This window comes from Polyodon spathula, chromosome 13, assembly GCF_017654505.1.
Source record: "Polyodon spathula isolate WHYD16114869_AA chromosome 13, ASM1765450v1, whole genome shotgun sequence".
NCBI classification, from domain to species: Eukaryota; Metazoa; Chordata; class Actinopteri; order Acipenseriformes; family Polyodontidae; genus Polyodon; species Polyodon spathula.
This window is the reverse complement of record NC_054546.1, coordinates 35,664,000-35,689,318: the sequence shown is the minus strand read 5'-3', so window position 1 is coordinate 35,689,318 and position 25,319 is coordinate 35,664,000. Positions and strand designations below refer to the sequence as shown.

At 36.9% G+C, this 25,319-nt stretch overlaps 1 protein-coding gene across 2 annotated transcripts in view; it reads right to left on the bottom strand.

The window, feature by feature from the left end:
- wwox (WW domain containing oxidoreductase) overlaps positions 1-25,319 on the bottom strand; it is a 363,108-nt gene that overhangs the window by 168,017 nt on the left and 169,772 nt on the right. Inside the window, exon 9 of one of the 2 annotated variants that reach the window (XM_041268214.1) lies at positions 21,119-21,530. The exons of the other annotated variant lie outside the window; for it this stretch is intronic. Within the exon in view, the coding sequence (XP_041124148.1) occupies positions 21,504-21,530 (27 nt within the window). The 3' untranslated portion in view covers positions 21,119-21,503. Of the gene's footprint in view, positions 1-21,118; positions 21,531-25,319 lie in introns of those variants that run through there. 2 annotated transcript variants of the gene reach the window in all.

Here is a 25,319-nt window from a genome sequence, read left to right as displayed (position 1 = left end):
TGTTCTTATCTCTCACCAACATTAACGGTAAAGGTGGTCGCTGATATATTATACAGCCCCAAACCACATTGTTAGTGCGCTAGGGCATCCCCCAAAAATCCAATGCAATAAAACTAGAAAGGACAGTGGTAGAGCACACACACACTGGATGAGTGGACCTCACTAAAAACCTGGAGAAGACCACATTAGTAACTACAAATAATCAGCTATTTCCCAAACAGTTTTGCACAGGAGAAAAAGAATACTAGTTTTGAACCTACATGCTCTTTAGCAGGCTGTGCAAGCCGATCTCTTCTTGGTCTTTACACTAAAAAGTTAAACATGCTGATTAAAATGCAATTTGTTTCTAGATTTTGATCTTAAATGCTTGGTATTTCTATATAGCTATTTCTAATAAACGCCTCTAATTTTACGTGGGTCTTGCAGTTGCACAAACGAGGAGATGAGCACGTTTGTTGCAGGCTGTGGGTGTAAGAGGCGCGTTGGCAAAAAAACTTCTGAAACTCACTGCAAAAGGTCTAAGGATGTGATGAAGATGCCATCAACTGGCCCCTAAATGAGATCCTTACAGGGCACCTTAACACACAGAGCTTGTATACAATAAAACACAGCTGCCAATAAAGCTTTTTCTCCCCTATCCTGTTTATATATATATATATATATATATATATATATATATATATATATATATATATATATATATATATATAAAGGGATTTACCAAATACAAGTTTTTGGGATTCGGCCAAATACCGAATCCTTCTCAAAAGATTCGTCCGAATAACGAACCGAATACCGAATCTACAAAAACTGTCAAGAAAACTGAAGGAAACTAATGAAAAACAGACTGGCAGCTACTAGCAAGGGATGTGCACAATCTATACTTTCTTTTGCATGTTCCAATAAAATTAATTTACTCAGCTTAGTGTGTAGTTCAAATTTAAAATTTCTCTTCTTGGTCTTTACACTAAAAAGTTAAACATGCCGATTAAAATGCAATTTGTTTCTAGATTTTGATCTTAAATGCTTGGTACGTCCTGTCTACAGAGAATGTGGTCAGTCGTGATAAATAAATAAATGAAGATTTTATATATATATATATATAAACTCTGCAAATCATGTAAAACTATTTCTAATAAATGCCTCTAATTTTACGTGGGTCTTGCAGTTGCACAAACGAGGAGATGAGCACGTTTGTTGCAGGCTGTGGGTGTAAGAGGCGCGTTGGCAAAAAAACTTCTGAAACTCACTGCAAAAGGTCTAAGGATGTGATGAAGATGCCATCAACTGGCCCCTAAATGAGATCCTTACAGGGCACCTTAACACACAGAGCTTGTATACAATAAAACACAGCTGCCAGTAAAGCTTTTTCTCCCCTCTCCTGTTTATCCCTTTTATATATATATATATATATATATATATATATATATATATATATATATATATATATATATATATATATATATATATATAAGGGATTTACCAAATCCAAGTTTTTGGGATTCGGACAAATACCGAATCCTTCTCAAAAGATTCGTCCGAATAACGAATCGAATACCGAATCTACAAAAACTGTCAAGAAAACTGAAGGAAACACGAAAAACAGACTGGCAGCTACTAACAAGGGACGTGCACAATCTATACTTTCTTTTGCATGTTCAAATAAAATTAATTTACTCAGCTTAGTGTGTAGTTCAAATTTAAAAATGGGACTCATTTATTAGCATAAGGATATTTAATAAATGTGATTTATGCTTTTTTTTCCTTCAAATCCACTGTTAGCATTATAAATGCAATAAAGCCCTTCAGGCTGTCCGTATATGTAGGATATAAGGACTTCTTCATCTCGTGCCTCACAATGCCCAGAAACATCCGTATATACAACGTATACGGATAGCCTGTCGTGTCTTATTGCATACATATAAACACACACACACACACACACACACACTTGTGGAAGGCCAATGATATACTGGAAAGTTCAACCTAACTGTTTAAAGACCTTCTGCCTCGATAAAGCACTCTGAATACAGTTCAGTGTTCCCTTTGAAAAGATAGATTAATTATTCTGTAGATGGAAGAAGAAACAGTTATCTTCAATGATGGTGTGTTCAACCCTTCTATATTCCCCCACACTTGAATAGTAATTAAATTGATTATTTTTTTTTTGTAAGTCTTCAATGTGATGATTTTTTTAGTGATGGGAAAAATTAAATGCTACATGTAACCTTCTTGTGTACTTCATATCTGCGGTAAGAATTATGAAAAGAACGGTAAAGGGATTTTTATCAGAAACTGAATTAACGCTCAAGGTACTCCATTTGGATGGTAAATCAAGCAAATCCATTAAAAAAAAAAAAAAAAAAAAGCCTTCAAAAAGGCACCGCATGAGGACACCTTGAAAATGAAGAGAGGACCTTGCCATGGAGCGGTAAGGAACCTTGCTGAAACAGCACTCTCTGGAAAGAAAGATCACAATCGGACATTCGCCAGGGTCTACACAATTACCTCCTGCTAAATAAAGGTCATTCACGTCATTCTTGCAAGGGAGAAAAAAAAAAAAGGTTGAATTTAATGTAACAGTACATTCTGAGAAAAAGAAGCAACTCTCCCTGTGACATGAAAACATACTTATTGTGTGTGTGTGTGTGTGTGTGTGTGTGTATATATATATATATATATATATATATTAGTTTTTAATTCATGAAACTAGCCATTTAGTACTGTTGTACTATATATTTCACTGCTAAGGAATGGTATGTCACAAGAGTGGGTGTGTGTCTTTGTATCTCAAAAGATTTTACCATTATAAATCTTTTGACCACCTTATGTGTCAATACCCCCCTTCTGGGGATATGTCTGGGATATAGTGGAGGCATATTGTTTATGTAACACTTGAGAGTTTTAAACAGGCAGTATGTGGATAACTGCATTTTTTATTGGTTAGGGAGCTGTGGCGCATGTGGAGGGACCTATCAGCCATATTATTATTACAAAAAAAAAAAAAAAATGTACATACTGTTGATGTAGGTGATAGTGATGTTGGAAGCATACACTATGACACTGGCTTATGTTTCCAACATATGAGTGCTTGTTTTAAGTAAGCCTTCAAAATGAATCTTATACACGGGTGTGTGTTATTACTGTACCTTTCTGTTTACTTTACTGTAACAATTGGTAGACCATAATAGATCCATCTTTAATGATCTATCAGGGGATATCACGGGCTCCCGAGTGGTGCATCCAGTAAAGGCTCTATGGACATGTCCTATGGCGTGGACGTGATAAGTTTGAGTCTAGGTTATTCCTTTACCGACCAAGGACGGGAGCTCCCATGGGGCGGCGCACAATTGGCAGAGCGCCGCCCGGGGGGGGGAGGTCTAGGTCGGCCAGGGTGTTCTCGGCTCACCGCACACCAGAGATCCCTGTGATCTGGCTGGGTGCCTAGGGCTGCGTTGTGTAGGGGTGGTAGCAGTAAGCTGAGCCTAAAATAACAGGGCACCACTAAATTGGGGAGAAAACAATACAAATAATTTGCGGCTACTAAAAACAAACAAACATACAAAAAAAAAAAAACCTCTGGAATCAGACAGATTCAACACTTTCTTAGGAACGAGTTAAACAAGCTTTCCAGGCTGTGTGCTAACAGCACGTCCACACCAACAAAAGATTTTCTAGTGGTGCGCTCCATTAATCATCTTGTAGGAGATTTCCACATAGAGATTGCGCAGGTGAGGGAGAATTGAGGATTAGGGCGCTGACCCTTGTTGGCTGAACCGTACCGTAGAGCAGTATTAGACCAGGCTAAAGTGGGAGCAGCCCAGCCAGGCTTGTCTCACCATAGCAACACTGCTCATCTCAACTGCCTTGACAAAGAGAGGTCTAAATTGAGAGTCTGGGGAGGTCCAGGCCTCCTGGTGTCAGCATGGGTTGCTCCCTGTGAAGACTTTTAAGCTGCACTGACAAGGGTGGCTCAGTGTTTCTCTGACCCCCGGGCTAACCCAGTGACCCAGAGAGCGCTACACTTCTCTCACATCCTGCAGTCGTGTCTTTTTGGCAAGGGAAGAATTGGATAGGGAAAAATAGAAGGAAAAAAACAACTTCTGCAAATTCTCTCTATACAGTATATACGTGTGTGTGTGTGTGTGTGTGTGTGTGTGTGTGTGTGTGTGTGTGTGTGTGTGTGTGTGTGTGTATATATATATATATATATATATATATATATATATATATATATATATATATATATATATACACTGCTGTGCAAAAGTTGACATATTGCCTTTTTCTACTCTGATGCACTATGAGCATCAACGTTTTACTCAAAGCCCCCACCAGGATTTCTACTATTACAACAACCTTGACTTGCATAAAGAAGGAAAAACACATTGAGTGAAACAGCTTGCATCACTTGATATTCAAGGTGTGGTATTATTATTATTTATTTATTAGCAGATGTATCCAAAGCATAATCTACAAGTACAGAGAAACAGCATCTGTAATTGACAAACTCAGGACTGGAAGACCCAAAAAGCTGTCCAGCAAGGATGAGCAATGCTTGAAGATAATATCTTTAAGGAACAGAAAGAAGGCAAGTGTTGAATTGACAACAGAACTGGCAGAAGGCACAGGTGTCATTGTCCATCAAATCAACAATATGAAGGTCACTCTTGAAATCAGGACTTAAAGGATGTTGCAGTAAGCATACCTCTTAAGAAAGGGGAACAAGACTACAAGGCTAAAATATGCACAAGAACACAGAAATTGGACTATGGAACAATGGTCAAAGGTGCTTTGGACTATTGGTGGATGGATGACAATGACACCTGTGCCTCTCTATTTTTGAGGATTAAGGGGCTGTTGTGTCCTCTTTACCAGCTTGACTGCACACTGTTTTCGGAGAAGTCCATCTCAATGGCAATATGTTTATAACGTGTGCTTCACCCACAATAATGCTATAACTGAATACAGCTTCTCTGATTCAGGCAGTACCTCTTCCCCTTGGCTTCAATGAAACCCATTTATTTTATCCTTAAACAAGGCCACCCTCTGTCCCTCCTTTACACAAGAAAATGAACTCACGGCCTGTTATTATTGCAGCGCTCAACGGATAAGGCCTTTACATAGCGTTCACCTCCCTACACAACACAATGGCTGCTCGCGAGAGTATACACGTGCTCAGTTACACCCAACACAAGAGCAATTCACTTGTTCTCAACAAGTGGACTATTGATTGCTACGGGCTCTTCTTTTCCAATTAATCCAAGACTTTCAGAATTGGGGACTGCATTCCCCAAGCCTTGCTAAGATGACTCCATGAAAAAGGCAGACTGACAAAGCCATGCAGACTAAACTTTCAGAAATGCAGAAATCAACAAGGCCAGTGGTAGGCAGCAACTTGGTATTAATTAAAAAAGAAACAAAAAAAAAAAAAAAAAAATCAGCGAGACAGAACTCTAGACACCAAGCAACAGGCTATTTAAAAATCTGATTAGAATGAAAGAATTTTTTTTTATTTACTTTTTTTTTTTTTGTAACCAGACAAAGCCTAATATTTACATGAGTGCAATATCAAGGAACAATCAAACTGCACCTTACTTAATACACAAATCACACACAACAACCAAATCAAACGATACATGCATCCACAATTCATTCAATATTAAGTCTGGATGAAAGGCGAAGTGGTGTAGTAAAAGCCACATCTGGGATGTCTTTCTCAACTAGAAGTTCATAATAAAATAACAGCTGAACATCTTCAAAGGTAAAACCCCTCCCACTTTAGAAGACTGTACATTACTGGAGGGTTTAACAAGTTGCTTCAGCAGTTCTCCCCTGGCATATCTAAATCCCAATGACCTGAACTGTCGGACTTAAGACTGTCTGAGTTACCTTTCTACATCTGCCGCTTTTAATCTAGGGTTAATCTTTTAGTTTAAGGCAAAAACAAAACACAAACAAAAAGATAAAGGTAATAAACCACAGACAGTTGGCAAATGTGCCTTTCAGAGATGCCGGAGCATACGCTGTTGTGACACCTTTCTTGTGCAGATTGGGTTCTCATACTTATTACCATATTAATCTTTCATCTTTGATTGCGGCTCTGCATGGATTTGCTGTGCCTCATTTGAAAGTCAAAAGATGGGGACCAAAAACTACTTGTTTTACATTTATTACAGGCTACAGATACACTGTCATATTAAAACACAGTAACACCTTGCAAAACTGACAACGACAGAGCAGATGAATCTATTATTGCCTGATTAAACAGAAATAGTTTGCTTCTAGTGAAAAATTATGCAGCCCCGGCTTAATCAATGAGCATAAATAACAGCAAAATGTAAACCAATTTATATTGCAATTAGGGATGGCTTTGATTTTTTTTCTTCTTCTTGCAATGTGTATTAGAACTCATTACTGAAAGGGGAGAATGGAGGCATGGCAATATAATACAACTGAGCCATTCTTTTAAAATGGTATACTTGTTACACTGACAAATTCATCAATATTATACTAATGGAAAGCCTTGGATTACTGTGATAACAAGTATATCCCAATACACAGAGCCTTGAAAAGTACTGGGATTGGCAGCAGTTTGAAACTGATGACTTATCACCGCTCTTTAACTATACAGGGATTTGAAATTGAGAAAGATTCCCATTCGCATAATGCACAGTGCATTTTCCATCCCAGTGTGTATCTGGGTCTAGTACAAGCGATCAGGTTTGGATCACCAGACCTGACCCACATAACTGGAAAAGTAAACCGGCTCTGGTGCAATTCCATGAGTTAGCCATTCTTACAGCTACATTTGAATAAGAAGGAATACAACTCAGCAACATGGGCCTTATGTTGTTGTATTTGTATTGCATTTAATAATGTTAATGCACTGTCAGAGGGGAACACACCCACAGGAATGAGAATTAAAGGATGACCACATTTGGATCTGCTGCTCACATCATCTAAACCTAGAGAAAAAAGGGTGGAAGTGACATATTTGCAGATGAAGCAGGTAGTTTCAGAAAATAAGTAGTTAATCAGTAGTTAACTAACACATGCTTTAGAGCAGAAACATACTTGTAATCTGGCAGTCTTGTATTTAGTTAGTTTGTATATTCCAAAAATATATTAGATTGAATATGCCCTCCCCCTTAGGATACATTTTGGTGTGTGGTATAATCAGCCCCTGATTACTTACTTAAAGAAAGGCATTCCTTTTGAAGACTAGAAACATGCTAATGTTCTTCCCAATGAGTATGATGTTTGAAAAATCAAATCTTGCTATGGATTTGTCTCTCTCTGTGTTTATGGAAAATCCACAAGTCCCCAAACATATATCTTTTAAAACACATTGACTTGAGGCTAAACTGCATGTGCAAGAAACTACTAGACGTAGACAGGTGTAATCCTTAACAAACAAGATTTTATAAAGTATAATTAACCCCAAGCACAGCATACACATTTACTGTATCTATACTAAAGTCTAGACATAACTCCCCCTCAGACAACAAGCAACCAAACGTTGAAGGAAAGAGTTTGTGCTGGTTGAAGTTTTGGCTTTTAAAATATGTACTATACTGTAGCTTATGTCTGCATTTGTTTTTTTGTCTTCTGGAATAAAGAAACTGTAGTGTGATTTTCTCAAAATATAGATCAGTTTGAGATACTAGTCAATCATAGAAAAGTAAATGAATCTAACACAATAGACGTGTTTTACTGTTTTATTCAGAGTTTGCACATTAGCTTGGTGATGAATTTAAAATGTAGTCATAAGTCCTTTTGTCTAAACAAGATTTTTTAAAGGGTTTGGTTGTTTTGTTGTTGTTAAAAGATAATTCCTACTGCCCCCCCCCCCCCCCCCCCCAAAAAAAGAGCAGATCGTAATCATTCTGATTGACAGCTATTTGATTTGCCAGATAAATGACTACCTGACCTTACCAAAACCTTGTGCATGCACACACACACACACACAAACGAAAATAGGTTCAAAGCTACTGTGGTCTCAGGGAATCATTGTGTTTCAGTGGGAGCAGTAATACTCTGACACAGTGGTTCCCAACCTTTTTCAATGTAGGGAACACCTTGGTGTTTTTCCCACAGACTACTTGCACTCATTTGTTTTCACAACAGCATTTTAAAATCCAATGTACTGTGTTACCAGCCAATCAGGATAAGGTGGCAGCAGTGGTCATATAAATTGTTCTGCAATCAGTTTTACTGCTTTTAAAATCATAATAAAAAAACATTCTATTTCAAGAAAGTTTACAGGGATGAGACATTGCAGCTAACAGCCTAACTGATAGGAGCTTTGAGATGCAGCCTGTTATGAGACACTATTATCATCCCATGAGACTCTCCCCTGCATGATTCACTGAGTCTTTAGACTCTGCTGAAGACTCTGGCTGTTGAGTACATAATGGAGAACATCAGCACACAAATGCAGTATATCACATAACTCATGGCACAGTTCAACAAGTTACTGCTGTTAGACTTTAAGATAGCGTTTTGAGTCACCAGATTGCAACATACATTGTTGACCTACAAAGCGACCCATAAAATGTCTGTCTAGACTAGAAGACTACAAATAAACCCCCTTGATGAGACTTTGGACTTGTCTTTGCTTTTGTGTCTTGCTTTCTTTACTTGTAAGGTGCAGTTATTTCTAGCACCTTTGAAGATAGAGGACTATGATGCAGATTTCTCCTCTATGTAGGGTGAAGATATTAAAGCTATTTAAGTGGAGTTCAAACTGGAGCGTATATATGTTCAGAAAAGGAAGCATACAGGCTCTAGCAGGTGCGGGCCAACATGGAGCACTGAAACTTTATAGACTTTTTAAATATAAGAAAATGTAATAATGCTAATAACATGCTATTGAAGATCTACTTCAAAGTTCATACAAATGATTTAACAAAGAATTGCATACTTTGGATTATTGATATTTAGGGTGCTTATGGTAACATAAAAAAACATAAATTCAAAGGGATATTGTATGAAGCAGAAGGTTTTTAGTTAAAATCTAGAGATCACCTGTAGTAGGCTGCAGTAGTTGACCCTTATACATAGCGGCAGCTGTGGGATGTCTACCTGTAGAAGATGTTGGGGAAAAAAGGTTCCCTCTTGAGTATGGGGAATATTTGACGAGGTACTCTATTAAAGACAATCCCTCTATTATAGGTTTAATGTCAAACTTTCAGGAAGCACAAGTTGCAGCAATGGACCCAAAACATAAAAAAGTATAAATAAGCATTGCAGACTAGTGCTCAATACTATCCCATACAGTGTAGATGATTAAGTGCATCCCACTGCTGAATTTGCAAGGCTTGTCTTACCAGGTTTCAAAGAGGACTCTTATGGGCAGGCAATCAAACCCTGCCTGCGTAGAATTCATCATGAGCTGTCACACGCACACACACACCCTGGTCCCACAGGTTTCCTGCCATTTACGAGATTGAGATATTACAGCAAGGTAATGTGCCACCCTGCACCTTGAGCACTTGTATTAAAGCTTAAGTAAATGTGAAGGTGGGACTTTATGTGCAGTTCTGGATCATTGCTAATGGATTTTGGCATAATGCTGAAAACAGTTAAAAGAGAGGGTGGGGGTGGGAGACTCATCTCCCACCTTATAGGCTTACACCACCATTAGTCCTAATTACATTTTGTGTGCTGGTTTTTTTTTCACTAAAAGCTGAAGCTGGGCTGGACTGTACATTTTGGCTTAGGGTATTCGAAAGGATACAAACATAAAAAGCTACAGCAATGAGATATGGATTTTTCTGTATCAACCTCATTGAAGACAATCTTATTCTGATGGTAAAAAGTGGACCAGTTTGTTTATAGTCACCAATCCTAGTTTGAGCCCCTGAGTGGCTAATGCATCCTCTTGCTCAGATCATGTTTTTTTCCAGGTTCCTGGGTTACACTGGGTTAATTATTTGTTCCTAATTTTCTTATAATTTATAACTTATAAAGAAAGTGAATTTTCCTGTTTTTCTTGTGTACGGCACTGATAAATTTGAATGAGGGAAATCAATACAGAAAACCTCACTGACACAATTACCTCTCATCTAACACCTCCTAGATGCACATGTACGCTTTGTCAACCAACCATGTTAAAGTCATACTCCATTATACAGTTGGTCACTATTGGTTCCTGATTTTGTAATGTTTTTTGTTACCACATTTCCTGATTTCAATATGCCAGTTTACTTTGATATCAAACAGATTTTGATGAACATGTGTTGACAGTTCTCTTTCTACATTGACCTTGGCTATATCCCTGGTGTGTCAGTTCTCTGATTGAAAGTTATTTATTTTTTAAAAGATGGTCTTTGAGGCGCAGGTTGAAAATGTCTTAACAATAATCACTGGATTAAAAAAAAAAAAAAGTCGGACTTACAGTACTCACACTGATGTCTTCAATTAAACGATCAATGTAAAAATACAGCTTTTAAAAAATATATATTTGGACGACTTACATTCTTCAGTAGATCAGTTTCCCACCAGATATGTTACTGATATATTCAATTCAAGTTTGTACCAGTATACCATGAGTGAAATGAAGTCTATGCTGGGACCCTATGGGAAGCTTCAACCCATCTATCGGGTTAACTAAGAAGCTATTTAGGGAGTGCTTTTTAACTGCAGCTCAATGGAGAGCTGTAAATCAGACCAGAGTCATTCAGTTTACAGTCCAGCTCAAACTGGAATCAGTAGTGATCTATGAGAGCTCCAGCTCCAATAGGAAGCTCGCTCTAGCCCCAGTGCTGAGGCTCTGGAAGCAGGGGCACTTTGATTTACAGTGAGACGGATTCACATTGACAGATGTGATGGTGTGATGGTAGCATGAGGTTCACATACACATCCATGGCGTATATTTGTATGCTTATGTATTCACCGGCAATGGATTGCATTTATATATTTAGGTTTTATTTATTTGTTTCTGGACCTTTTTTTTAATATATTTTTTGGTGTTAAAGATTTTTTTTAATTTTAGAAAGCTCAGGAGACTCAGGTCTCTCTCATCACCTTAATAAATAATGTGCATTATTTCAATACTCTTAATCAAGATAATAAAACACACATTTAACTGTAATTGTAACGTCTTTATTTCCTTAACTGTTGTCCCTGTGTTTCTTCCATTTGTAGCATTCAAAAAATATAATTTCCATTGAAATCGTTACTGACTCAGAAGCTAAAAATGCATGGAGATGACACATGGATTAAACAACAAGACCCCTGCTGAAGGAAGCCCATCTGTCTTGATGAGCTACTGCCCCTGGCAGCATAAACAAGGCAGAAATGACAATCAATAAAATCACAATTAGGTGCGCCGAGTGTCGTTTTCCCTTATGCACACAATCAGGAAGAATCAATAGGCAATGGCCTGGAAATCTCTCTCTCTCTCTCTACTCTGTCTCATTCTCATTTTATTCTGATTCCCTTTGATGAACCTCTTATTTGTTGCTTTAGGGAGAGAATGAGTGAAGAAAGACTGAAAATAAAAGCCCAATTACTGCTAGTGTCACCACAGGATAAGAATGCCAAAAAGCTGCCAAATTAGCAATCGTTAGTTCCTGACAATGAAATGGCTGGGACGCATGGGGTAGGGAGAGTCATATTCAACAAGTCAGTGAATGTGCCAAGAGAAGCAAAACACCTTTACTTTCAAGCCCAGGGATATCAAAAGGAAAGTCTTAAAAAAAATAAAATAATAAAAACACCAAGTGGCCTTGATAATCTTTAAAGTTCCACCAACGTCATTGTTATTCTACAGATTGGCATTACTGGATAGCACAATTTGACACTTTTTTGTTTGCCATTTGTAAAGGTAATGGACTTACAAAGCTCTATCTACAGCCAGGCACAGTTGGCCAACACGGGAAGTTGATTTTGAAGTCTGCGAGGCCTATATTCTGGTAGGATATCTGACCTTGCCTCAACAACTGATTACTGTTTCACATTTTTATTTTTATTCTTTTGGTGCAGTGAAGAGCTTGCAATGTTTTTTTGAAATGTTTTTTGTTTGTTTTTTTTTATGCTGTTTAAATCAATTCCAAGTCATCTCACAGTCATTACTCTCATTTCCGTTACATATTTACTTGGAAGAAGAAAAAAATAATCATTGTGATTTAATTTAATGACATTATTACACTTCTTCACATTGTTGGCTTGAGTCCCAATGAAGACTATAGTCTAATGCTGGGTACACTTAATTATTTAATTAATGTCGGTTTAGCAATTAACCAAGATGAGCATATGTAACTTTGTCAGCTGTTTTTAATGTGAGTAGAGTATCCTTTTGAACTAAGTGCGTGGAGAAAAATGCCTATTTTATTCTCCCTAATTACGACATCAGAAATATCATGTTAGAGTATTCAGTCATTCAGAGGGTCTATGTCAACATGCTTCATTACACAGATGAGAGGAAATTTAAAAAGATGTTCAGGACAGTATTTCAAAGAGTAATGACAATAAATACTGGTCTGTGCTTCGTGGGCAATCACAGAGCATGTCTTTTAAAAATACATGTGGTTCAATATGAGGGAAAAAATAAGCTGAAATGTTATTCAAGCACTAAAAAAAAAGTCACAGTTGATATGTCCTATAAATCTGTTTATGGTTTATTTTCAAAGTATTTAATGAACTTCATGTTTTTAATAATTCATAGCACTAATATACAGTATGTCATGTTCTAATTGCTCTGGCACCAGTCTCTTTCTTCCAGAGGGGCTGGCTCTACTGTACCCTGTGCAGTTCTTATTTTCTGAAACGGAATTTACTCTACCCTCATCACTGTCAACCAAAAAACCCTTGATGGTTGACAAACCCCAACTATAAGCTGATATTTACCTGATTATTAATGTAAATGACATAGAATCATCTCTGAGGTATTCCTTATAGGGTTTAAGTGGTGCCCCATTCTGACAGCTTTTTAAAATATTGTCTACAAACAAAGGAGCAATAAACCTCAGCTATACACAGAATGTTTTAGGCAGTCTAAACACAATGAAGAATCTTAGCGTCAAGGATTCCTGTACAATATAACAATATAATATATTTGGGAAATACTGTAATGTATCCAATGTTACCATGTCATGTGTACTAATACGTGATGAGAATAGCTTGTAAAACAGTAGACCGGTGCTTCGATCATTGAAAAAGGTATTGACCCGACAAAAGCACCTCTAATTTCCCTAATAGGTAGTTTCCCCTACCAAATAATCTTCACTGGCACTGTACTGGCATTACAATAGCAATGGTTTGGTTATATTATGTACTAAGGTGGTACAAGGCAAGATACCATGAAATGAGCCAGTGGTAGAATGGATCTATGGTAACATTTTCTTATTTAGACTTATAACAGTATCACAACAATATCAAATGACACACGGTAATCAATTGCAGTAAAGTGGTCGTGTTGCCATTGCCCGATTGCTAATGGCACTCAGAATACTACACTGGTATTATAATTATGGCAGACCAATGCTGTAAGGTTTTTTTTACTGTAGCGTAGCTGTCATGAATGGAAGCCGAAGCCGAATGGAAGGTTTTCCCTGATTTAATATCTTTAAATTAATATTATTTCAAAATCAGCCTGAAATAACTAAGGTCATACAGACCCAGCTCAGAAGGGTATGGTCCGCATACTACAGGTAATTTAGTTTTGAGTAGACATGTTTCCAATACAATAGGATGTTTTTAATGATATAGCTCTGCACAAATAAAGTAGTATAACCCCCCCCCCCCCCCCCCCCCCCCCCCCCCCCCCCCCCCCCCCCCCCCCCCCCAAATATAAATGCTATTCTCCCCAATACGGCAAAGCAATACAGTACAAGCCCTGTCAGAAAATGTCTTGAATTCAATATTATACTCTCTCAGAAAGAATTTCCATATTTCTTGGTGGAAAAAAAAATAAAATGAAAAAAAATAAAAATCTCATAAATAAATGACAATGCGTAGTCTGCTCTGGAAAATGAAATATAATTTTGTGTTTGCATTTTATTCAGCCCTGTAAAATGTAATCTCTCTTTTAATACTCTGAATTGTATAAACAGGGGAGGTTGGTGGAATAAACATTAAGAATGTAACCTTATGAAAATCTTTTTTTTTTTTTTTGCATTGAAAAATATTATCTTCAGTGTGTATTTGTTTGTGCAACTGTAAACACAGCAATAGTGACTGCACATATACCAACTGCAGTTTTTTTCTTTTGTCCTTTTTATGTAAAATAGGAAATATGCAGGCTTACTGAATATGAAAGTATATAAAACAAACAGCAGTGTAAATATAACAATAAGTAAACAACTGAGGACAATCTCAATATATAATTAAAGGTCAAACTTAACACTACCATAACACAACTCTGAGAAAACTCTTTCTGCATGTAACACAGTCAACAGCCCACACAGGTCATCATAATAGGCATACGCTATTCAAGCAAAAACTAGAAAACCTTGAAAAACTGTACAAACAAAAATAAATGTAATTAAAATTATGTAAAACATATTATTATGAATAATACTACTACTACTAATAATAATAATAATAATAAATAATAATAATAATAATAATAATAATAATAATAATAATAATAATAATAATAAATAATAATAATATTATTATTATTATTATTATTATTATTATTATTATTATTAATATTGTTTTATAACACAATTTATCATGAACAGTAAAAAAAAAAAAAAAAAATGATGTTAGACCACATTTTCACATAGAAGGATAATTTTATGTTTCTAAATCACTTCTTTCTTCAGTTGGGAGGGGTTCCATGCATGAAGTAAGTTTAATCTGTTCCTGCCATTGATTATTTAATAGTTATTTAATGTAGTAAGATGGTTTTATATATTCTCTGTGACAGTGGTGATTCAAAAATACACTGTACACCAAGTGGTTGAAACACATTCTTCATTGAAGAGTCATACAACTAAAATAGTAATTTCTGTTAAGCAATGTTCATAGTCTTCCACCAGTTCCACCAATTGAATAGATTAAATTAAGCATCCGTGGGTAGGAATTGGTTTGCAGAACACAGCTTCTCTACAGTACCCCACTAGAAACAGACTGGCACTACCCTTAACAGCCCAGGCTATTTCTAGAATCTGTGTTGTATTAAATAACTGAAACATCATTAATCGCACATGTAATCCCTCTGTATTACTGATGACATCTGGAATATAAAAGAACACATACAGTGTACACAGTTCCACATTCATTTACTTTAAACCCTAACCCAAAATCTTAAACCTTAAATGTGCTAATCCTTTTCCTTAGAACTAGAAGACAGCTATTTATGGGAGATCAGTAAATACAGTAAAAATCAGAAAAATAGGACCCTTTATAAACCAAGGTTATGACAGCCAGCATCTTGATGTTTTTTTTTTTTTTTTAAATGCCGGTAAGCTATTGTGTATCACAGCAATATATTTTTAGATTTTGATTAACTGAGCCCCTACAGTATGTGTTGCAAGTCAGTGGTCACCACTCAAAAGCAAAAAGAGGATCCATGGCAACTTAGCATAGATACAGGCAATGCAAGGACTGCATTCTTTAGAGAATATACTTGTAATTGGTCCTGAAGATATGTGAACAGGATAGCTTGTTTGTTTCCAAACAAAATGGCACGGTGGCCAAAACAAACATGGAACAAAACAAACGTGCGTAGACGTTGTTACTTCTCTGTTTCACTTCTCTTTACTCACATTCTGCCTCTGAACACACTAAGCCCGAGAGTGATTTGTGCCTCTTTATAAACAGTTGTGCCAGGACTCAATTGCCAGTCATTCAATCTGGCCCCAGCACAGTCTGCATGTGAACTAACCGTGAATTACCCATGCCCCAATACAAATATACATTTTACATCACCCACTAAATAAACCAAACTACACCAAATAACCCAAACTACACCCAGGGCGTACTCCGTCACACATCTCTCCCCTTGTGCGCAGCACACATAGCCTCAAAGGCCGCCTCCCCCTTAAAATCCCAACAGTCCGATCATAGTCCTGGGCCAGGAACAGAGGCCTCAATGGGCACACGGGTGGCATTATTGTCAGTGGTAATGCTGTCAGTGGAAATGCTGACAGAGGCAAGGCTGGCTCCTCCAGCCGGGGCAATCCTGGCAGCGGAAATGCTGTCAGGGCTGAATGGGGGCACGAAGGAAGCAGCCTACGGCGAAGTGCCCGGGCTTGGCACAGGCAAAGGACCAACTGCTGACAGAGGCAAGGCAGAGGCGAAGCACCACTTTTGCCCTGCCCAAATACAAATCTACATTTTTTATCACCCTTGCTACATAACCCAAACTATACCAAATTACTGAAACTACAGATATGGGCGTAGGTACCATCACAAGGTGTTATCGTATGTTGTATTTAGTGGTCCAGTTGAATGGAAAATGCATAGATCCACTGAAAGTTGAATCACTATTCAATCACTACTGCCAGTAACAATGACAGTGGTACAAGATAATGCTTGATATCACACCCCTGATTTGGTGTTTTCAGTACACAGGCTGTTGTTATAGTTATGTTCTAACCTGTTATCTGAGTGGTTTATAAGATGCATGGCTGCCATGGTTCAGACAGCTGATTTTTTTTCCTCCAGGAAATTGCAATACTATTCTACGTTTTCACTCACTATAAGGTTCCTCGGGGCAGGGAACTCATTGGAACAATACCCTGTAATTAAGATTTCCAGGATTTATTAAAATTTTTTGTTACTTTATGTTTTTCGTTCAGGCGTTCGCACGCAAAAAAAAAAAGGATTAAATCACAAAAACAGAAGAGAAAAAATGTGGTAATACTCTGTGTCCTAAGCCACATTACTCACAATGTATTCTCAATAATAGCGATTTTGTTCTGTTGAAGATATTTTGGTTCTACGCTTGTATTTTATTATAAATTTGGAATTTTTCAAAGATAACACTATAGGTGAAAAGTTGCTGCCGTTTCCTGGCACATGACGTCATTTGTTGTTGTTCAAACGCACGCCAGTGGTCTTGCAGCAATCAGACCATGTGATCTAAAGCAGTTACCAGGATGCAGAAATTCATCTACAGTGCTGTTTTTGTAATATTTGCATTTCCTGAATTAACCTAAAGTAGAACCAAAAAATTCTCAGCACAATAATAAAAAAGTACAGTGTTTAAAAGTACAGTGTTTAAAAGTAATGTTTATAAAACAAATAAAAAAATGGATTTTAAACCACAGACTTCTAGACTTACAATTGTAATTTCTTTGTTGTTTCGTGCTTTTTAAATGGCTAAGGGTAAGAATTTTCAATAAAGAGTAGTTGACCTTATCTCTTGTGTTGCAGTGCTTTAGTTTATTTTCCTCTCTGATGGTCTCCGATCTTTGCCGAGCTGTCTCACTGCACCTGGTTTGACCCTGAAGTGTCCGTGTGATGGTTATGCATTGCAAAGCTCTGGGACGGTTCCAGCATTGACTCCTTCTGTAGCTGGCTGTGTCCTGAAAAGGAGTGCTGTGTGTTGCACTGCACGCACACACACACACACAAAAACACACACAAAAAATGGCTGCATTCTATTGTAGAAATGTTCAACTCCCTACTGTGCCATCGTATGGTAACAAAAAGATCCGTGTTGTACAATGAATTATGGAAATTTTCCTAAACCAACTGTAAAGGTGACAACAACAAAAGAAGAAAAAGTACAGATGTACTAACAAACTGAAATAAAAAATAAAAAAAAAACACAAGAAAAGAAAGAACAGACCAGGAAACTTAACAAGTAAAATTAGTTTGTTTGTCTTAACATAGACCCCTGTGGGCACTCACAAGTTTGCTTGAGAGCGATCCAGAAGTGAATGGTAGAGTGTGTGTTAATTTTAAGGATTTACAGAAAGCTTGCAGAGCTGTGAGGATACGTCCTATGGCCTGGATGTAGATGGTAACACCGCCCCTCACTTTTCATGAACAATAAATGAAATGAGAAAAAAAAAACACCTTGTTCAGTATTGATCATATTCTGTAGTATATATAAAAAAAAATGTATACTGTTAATTTATATTTCATCAAAAAATAGTTATAACCATTTGACCACTGAAGCTTGGACTAGCAAGAGTCTACTGCACTGTGTTACAAATAGATTTTATGTCTTGCACAAATTATGTTACATATTCCTATCCCAACTACAATGAAGAAAAGAAAAGCGTGAAGGACAAACTAGACTAGTAGTGTAGTACTAATGCATTTCTCTGCATGGGCAAAGCATTACCACGCTAAGAGTGTATCAACAAATGAAAAATTAACTGTCTTGTGCATTAAGTACAGATTAAACCACACTGGATCCCACAAAAGAACCACTTTCGCTTTAAACAGGACTTCAGACTTGACTTCTGAAACCACTGAACTGTTACTGTGTATTTGCCAGTTAAAAGCTTTCTGAAATATTTTCTTATAACGGAGCACTGAGAGGGCTCGATATCTGATGATAGAACTAATGATGATGTAGCTGCTTCAATTTGTTTTATTTAAACATTTAGATGCACTGGGATAAACATCCAACAGGAGGCTTTATCGTTGTGTCGCTATGATTTAGAAATGCCTGGAACTCTGGGACTACTCGCTATACGAGTTTTCAGACTGTATGCGTTTCCAGCAATTATCCCTTGAGATCTAGACGGCATCCTGCCATGAATCCATCATAGTGCACTGTCCTGTTCAGACAGCAGACATAAAAGTGGCATAGAACCTTTAAACATTTTACCCTGTACAGTTTTAAAAGTAGCTTTCAATTTTCTTTTTTTTTGTTAAAAGTTTACCGGTACGTTGTAGTAGATTTTTGCTTCGTGAGAGGTCTTGATGATATTTTTTTCATTTGTACTGCTGTTACATTGTTAGTATTATAACCTACTGTATGTTAGCTTCTAGAAACTGTCAAGCAGGTTTCAAGGGGCAAAGAAGCTTTCATCCATACAGCTATAGCTATCTTAGCTCAAATACGCACTCACAGTTAGGTTTGGCCATCGACGAGGATAGGTCACTTCATTATGCAGACTTTTCTAGAAACATTCTGTCTGTGCTTTTGTATATTTAAAAAAAAGTGTCTAACAGGGGCCTTTAACTAAAACTATATATTAAAAAAAAAACAGCATATTACTATATTGGCTTAGCTCTTATTAAGACTGTAGGGCTAAGGGTTAAGTTTTATATTTCTTTAGGGGTGTTATTTTTTTGTTTTTTTTTAGACACTTATTTTAGATGCCCCAGCTGTTATGAAAATGTCTTTATGATTTGCCTTTTCATTCATGTAACTGTGAAAAAAATCTACCCCTCAGTTTAATTTAACTAACTTTGAATGGGGTCTTGCATAGCACACAGTGACCTGAGTGACATGATTATAAAGCGAAATTCAAACCAGATTTTTCTGCATGCATACATACATACATAAATAGTATGACTATTTTCTCCAATTCATTGTCCTGGGATATCTCAATCTGAACATCTAGCTTTTTACAGAACAGCATTTTATCAATTACTATGACCACTTCCAATAACTGCATAGTATCCTGGCTATTGAGTGTGACCCATGTATGCAACCCCCACCCCCCATTTAGTCAAAGCCTGCTCTATAATAAAGTGAAGTGTCATGTTTAACTCTGCCTGTCATTCCTCGATTTCTTTCATCCTTCACACAAAAATACAACCGGATCAGCTAGCGTCCATAACCCTATTACATTATTCATTCAATTGCTTGTGATAACAGCCACCACACACACATGCAAACATAGTGACGGCTGCCCATTGATAACCCCCTATTGACCCCCACCACTACCACTGATGGCCCTATCTATTTCGTGATATTGCTAGCTGTAATGAGCCATAAAGTCTGACAAATGGGGCTTGACAATCTCATTGGACACGCAGCCTGCTATGAGGAACCTAGCCTCTGCTCCCAGATTAGGTTATTCATCTGTTTACATAGTTTGAAGGGGTGGCGGAGAGGGAGGAGAAAGAGAGAATAACAAGCAAGCGTGTGACAGCAGTAGTGTCATTCGTCCAATCTGCAGACAAGAACCTAAAAGCTACGTACTGTAGATACAATAGGAGGGAGGGTGCGCAAGATAGAGAGAGTCAGTTCCAACAGGTTTATGACATCCATTTATTTCTCTACAGTGAAACAATGGTCACAGAGCTGGTTTTACTTTATAGTTTTGTTGCTTTTATAGGCGACATTTACTACACTTTTCAAAGTCATTTTTTGGCACATGCATTTGGACACCAATATCGATGAGCTTTTTTGTCATTACAGTTTCTAAATTGTAAAATATACAATCATTCTATATAATTTATTTTAGAGAGAGAATTTAGTTGTCTAAATGAAAGCGACCTCATGAATAATAAAATAATGGGAGGGTTTATTTAAATATCACCAAACGCTCTGAGAAGAGATGCTGTGCGATAAAGGATATCGCTCAAATAATGCATAGGGGTTTATATGAGGTTTTACGCACTAGGCAGAGATGAAGAGAAGGTTACCACCCATCTGTTTAGAATGCAAAGGGCTTGCAGTTAAAAGGTTAATGCTGCCAAGAAGAATATAATAATAGTTATTACTATTTTTGTTTAGAATTAGTTGTTCTAGAAATGGTAGAAGTAGCATGTGTACAAAAAAACGACAGCACTCACCAATTCCCATTACTGCTTTTCTTAAGCTTCTTAGGCTACTGATGTCCTTTCACACACCCATATATATTAGTCTTAGCCAACTGCGTAACTGTTAATGTGCTAAACAACAGGATTATGGAACAAATATATTAAAAACAACTCATGATGTGTTGGTTTCAAACACAGGTACTTTGTTGAAATATTAAACTGAATTATGCAGAAATTATTATATTAACTCTGTTAATATAATAAATACATAATTTGTGTGTATTTGCTAATTAGTTATAAGGGTATACAAAATCATAGGCCTACTTACAACGTAGTTGCGACAAAAATGGATGGATGGAGAAGACACAGACAAACACTGGCTAGATTAAGTCTTGCCCCCCCCCCCCCCCCCTCAAATTTAGATTTTCCAAATTTTACAATTGCAGCATATTTTAGTTCAGAAAAGTAAATGATGTCTGGGACATTTACCATATTGTATTAATGGAGCTGGTATTTCACAGGATGTCTGGGAGGATGAGGATTCCAGCAAATGGTCCGATGCCACTGCCACTGGCCGGTCACCCATTAACCGGTGCATTTCCTCCCAGAACCGACCTTGAGCTTTGTCAGGAGGACTGCAGGCTTTGTTTCTCCTGCAAGTACAGATATTTCAGTTTCTTTAATTTATTGTGTACCTGCAGGAGAGTTCTGTTTATACCAAGTTCAGCCAGAGCACCGGTAATACTGGTGAAAATGGTGGCATTTCTTTGGCGAGGTCGATCCAGTTAATCCATAACCCCCATGTACGCAATAATTTGGAGGAGGGAACAAGTTTTTCATCCGTCCAGCGGACATGGTGTTGCGTGCTGTCAGAAGGGGAGGAAGCTTGAAACATCCTGCGGAAAAAAAGCTACATTATTCGTAGTATTATTATTATGATAATAATGTTGGTAATAATGATCTAGTAGTTTTCATGCATCATGCGTAATACACCGAAATGAATAAATAATGTTATAAACTGCTGACATAATTATATTGGTATAAATCAACATCTCTATATACAATTTATATATAATTTAGCCGCGACCCTCACCAGGAGAAGCGGGTTGATAATAATGGATGGATGGATATTTAACTGATTTGTAGTAGTAAGATTGGAATAAGGAAAATCTTACACTACAAAGGAGGACAACAGTGTGGAAAGAACGTTCCCAGAGAAGAGCACTCTTTTATATAGGGGAAGTGGAGGAGGTATTGTGGTATTTCATGAAAGTCTATCGTGAAGTATGTTGCACGACTCTCGAGTTTGTTGCTATGGGACTAATTAGGCCAATTAACATGCACTTTACCGTGCTTTACCAAAGTCTAATGACACTTAAGTCGCACACTTTTTTGCCTTGCACTTTTGGTACAAGCACAATCATGCGTCATTTGTGCGCGACACATCGTGAATGCATGATAGTTGCGCAATTACAACTTGCATATGAACCCCACCAGAGTGGCAGCAGCTCTGCAGATGTACTGTCACAAAAGGGTTAAGTTTACTTTAGCATACCCATGAACCTGACAGTGAGAGATAGAGTTCAGTTTTGTACCGAATATGAAGCCAGTACTTCAAAGCTTTAGGCCTTTATAATCCGTAAATCTGCTGAATGCTTTAATTAAAACTAATGGGAAAAACACAAATTAAAAAAGCATACAGTATCTTAATGAAAGAAAGACAAACCACTTCACACAGATCTGTACTTACTGTAGGAAATAATAATGCAATCATCTTTTAACAAGCTGTTAAAATCATGGCAAGTAGGGGGCAGCTGTTCACACAAGAGAAATAATTATCATTTGCACAAAATGTTCTTGTATTGACACTGTAATTGCTTTTTTGTTGTTGTTGTTGTTGTTCATTTGTTGGCCCAGACTAGGTACATCTCAAAGGCCAGTGAGGTAAAACTAAAAAATAAATCTTCTGAGGAAAAGACAGAATATGCAGAGCCATCGGATCAATCGCAACTATGAAAACACAACAGATTTTACATTACACCTACAATTCTCATTATTGGTGGTTAGAGTTTGTTGAGTTATTTCTCTGTATTACTGGTCTGTTACAAAAGAGAATCTATTCTGATTTTGTATCTATAAAAAAAGTTGTTAAAATATAATTAGCCCTCCCAAAGAAGCAATAGAAAAGAAAAACAGGACTAATAAGGGCACGCAGGCATTTACAAAGAGTAACTGTTTAATTATTAGACATTGGGCAGGAGGGAGGGGTCTATTCAAATGAAAAAACAGTACTGTAGATTAATTCCTATTTTGTGAAAGAAGAAACTTGCCATTAAAGTCATCAGAAGCAAGCTTAAAGCATTTTTTAATTTCATTACTCAGTTAATTGGTTGTAGTTTTATAAAATACGTTTTACTTTTCAAATGAATTACAGACAGCGGTTACATGTGCCCAAAAATCTATTAAAAAATGTATGTCTTTTCTATACCACGTACTACTCAATCAGCAAGTAATAGATTTTATTTACAAATACAAACATTAAAAATGAAACATTTTTAAACTTCAGATTTTTTTTTTTTTTTGGTTTGTTTGTTTGTTTGTTTTTGCAATAATCTTCCCCTTTATCATCTGTACTGTCACGTTCATGTTTTTTCGATGACTAGTTTCCTTTTCGGTTCCCCTGCAATTTTCAGGTGCTTACTAGAACTGTTCTTAGCAGAGTCTGCTGTGTCGTGTCTTCTGCTCAAATTGAAAATGCAGCACAGATAGGACTCACAGTGTGTGCTGCATGTTTGTTTCAACAGAGAACACCCCTAATGCAATTTATATGAGGCAGAAAGCTAAATTAAAATACCTAAACATTGTGCCAGGCCTCAGAAAAGGCACACAAGGGTTTAATTAATTAGTTTCTAACACCTACTGTATTATCACTGGAAAAAAGAAACTGAAAATGAGCAAGAGGAGGTGAAATTTATATATATATATATTATATATATATATATATATATATATATATATATATATATATATATATATATATATATATATAATTAGCAGAGGGAGAAGAGTCCAGTTTTTAGTATTGCTGAGCTGCTTGGAGAAGCGTTTAGCTACAGCTTTGGGAAAGGCACAAATTAGGAAAATCTGCACATATTTACATAAATAAGTAACACACTCTGTATTGTCAGCTAGGTCATAGAGAAGGTCATTGTTTTACCCGGACAGAATCTACAATGATTTGCAACATTAATTAAGAAGGGAGAAGGGAGGGGGAAGTCTTATAAAAATGTGTACTGCATTAAACGATGATGGTATGATATTAGGTAAAAAAAAAAAAAAAAGGATGAACAGAAATAAACTTGCGTAAAACAGTCTGTCTTATTTCATTTAAATGTAACAGAAAGACATCTAACTTTACTGCTGTAATGAGCAAACACTGCAGAGAAAATGTAACCATAAAAAGCAAATACAACGGATGTACGAAGGAAACATGATCGGAATAGTAAGTTTAGAATGTGTTAGCGCATGTCAGATAAATATAAGATACATTTTAAAACACTGATATGGTCTCAAGTGGAAAATACCTAGTAATTATTTTAACTATAAAAAAAAAAATAGAACATACAAAATACATGCAGTACCTTGATGGATCTGGTTAATGTTTTATTTCATGATGTGTTTGATGTTTTCACATTGTCTCCTGATATAATTCCATAAGGGAGACGGATCCTATTACATTTATGACGATTGTATTGAAATAAATAAATTATATACATACGTCAATACACTTATACATATGTGGCTTTTTACACAACAAGTGGGGCCATTCTAGGAATGCCTGACAGACAAGTTAATCATGTAGGATTCCCTTCTTATGATATCTATATACTGCAAAAAAAAAACACAAAATGAAATCCACTTTTCCGCCATCTGCTAGGACAAATCACAACTCCTAAGCAGCCACAAATCACTATGGGACGATTCTTTTGTTCTTAAAACCCAGCAGAAAACATGTATAGCATTCATGTCACTTACAGTTACTGCATGGCATCTCTTACAAGATAACCCTTTAAGATCCCTAGCCATAGGACTGTTGTACAGTATTCTGATCAGGAGTGTGGTTTCGATAATAAAACTACTGTATGAATCCATGGAAAACAGGTAATTTCATATTCCCATTATTTTACAGCGAAGAGTTTTACTACAGCAGTCACACAGTAATTATAAAGGGAAAATGATTTTGATGAAAAAAGGTTTAAAAAAAAATAACAATGTGCAAAAGTCCAATGTGATCCTAAAGTCATCCTGGCTACTGTAATTAAGCCATGACTATATATTCACCCTGAAAAAGGGTTATGCACCTCTGTGCAGGTACATTCGTGAGTTAGGAAGATAAATGTTCTGTAGCTTCCTCTGTCTGTTTGTCTTTTTTTTTTTTGGTGCTTACACTTTCAGGACCATTAGTCAGAGCCTGCGGAAGGCAGGAGAGGAGGACAGGGTGCCTGGAGACCTTGGGCCTGAGTGAGAGCTCTGAGATGAGGTGAGTACAACACACGACCGAGCCCGTCCTTCAGATAAGACCACACAGTCCTTACAAACAGACTTTGGAAAATTCAAATTAAACGTAAAAAGCAACCATCCCAGGAAACTTTAATTACTGCATTCAAACTGGATTCAACATTGAT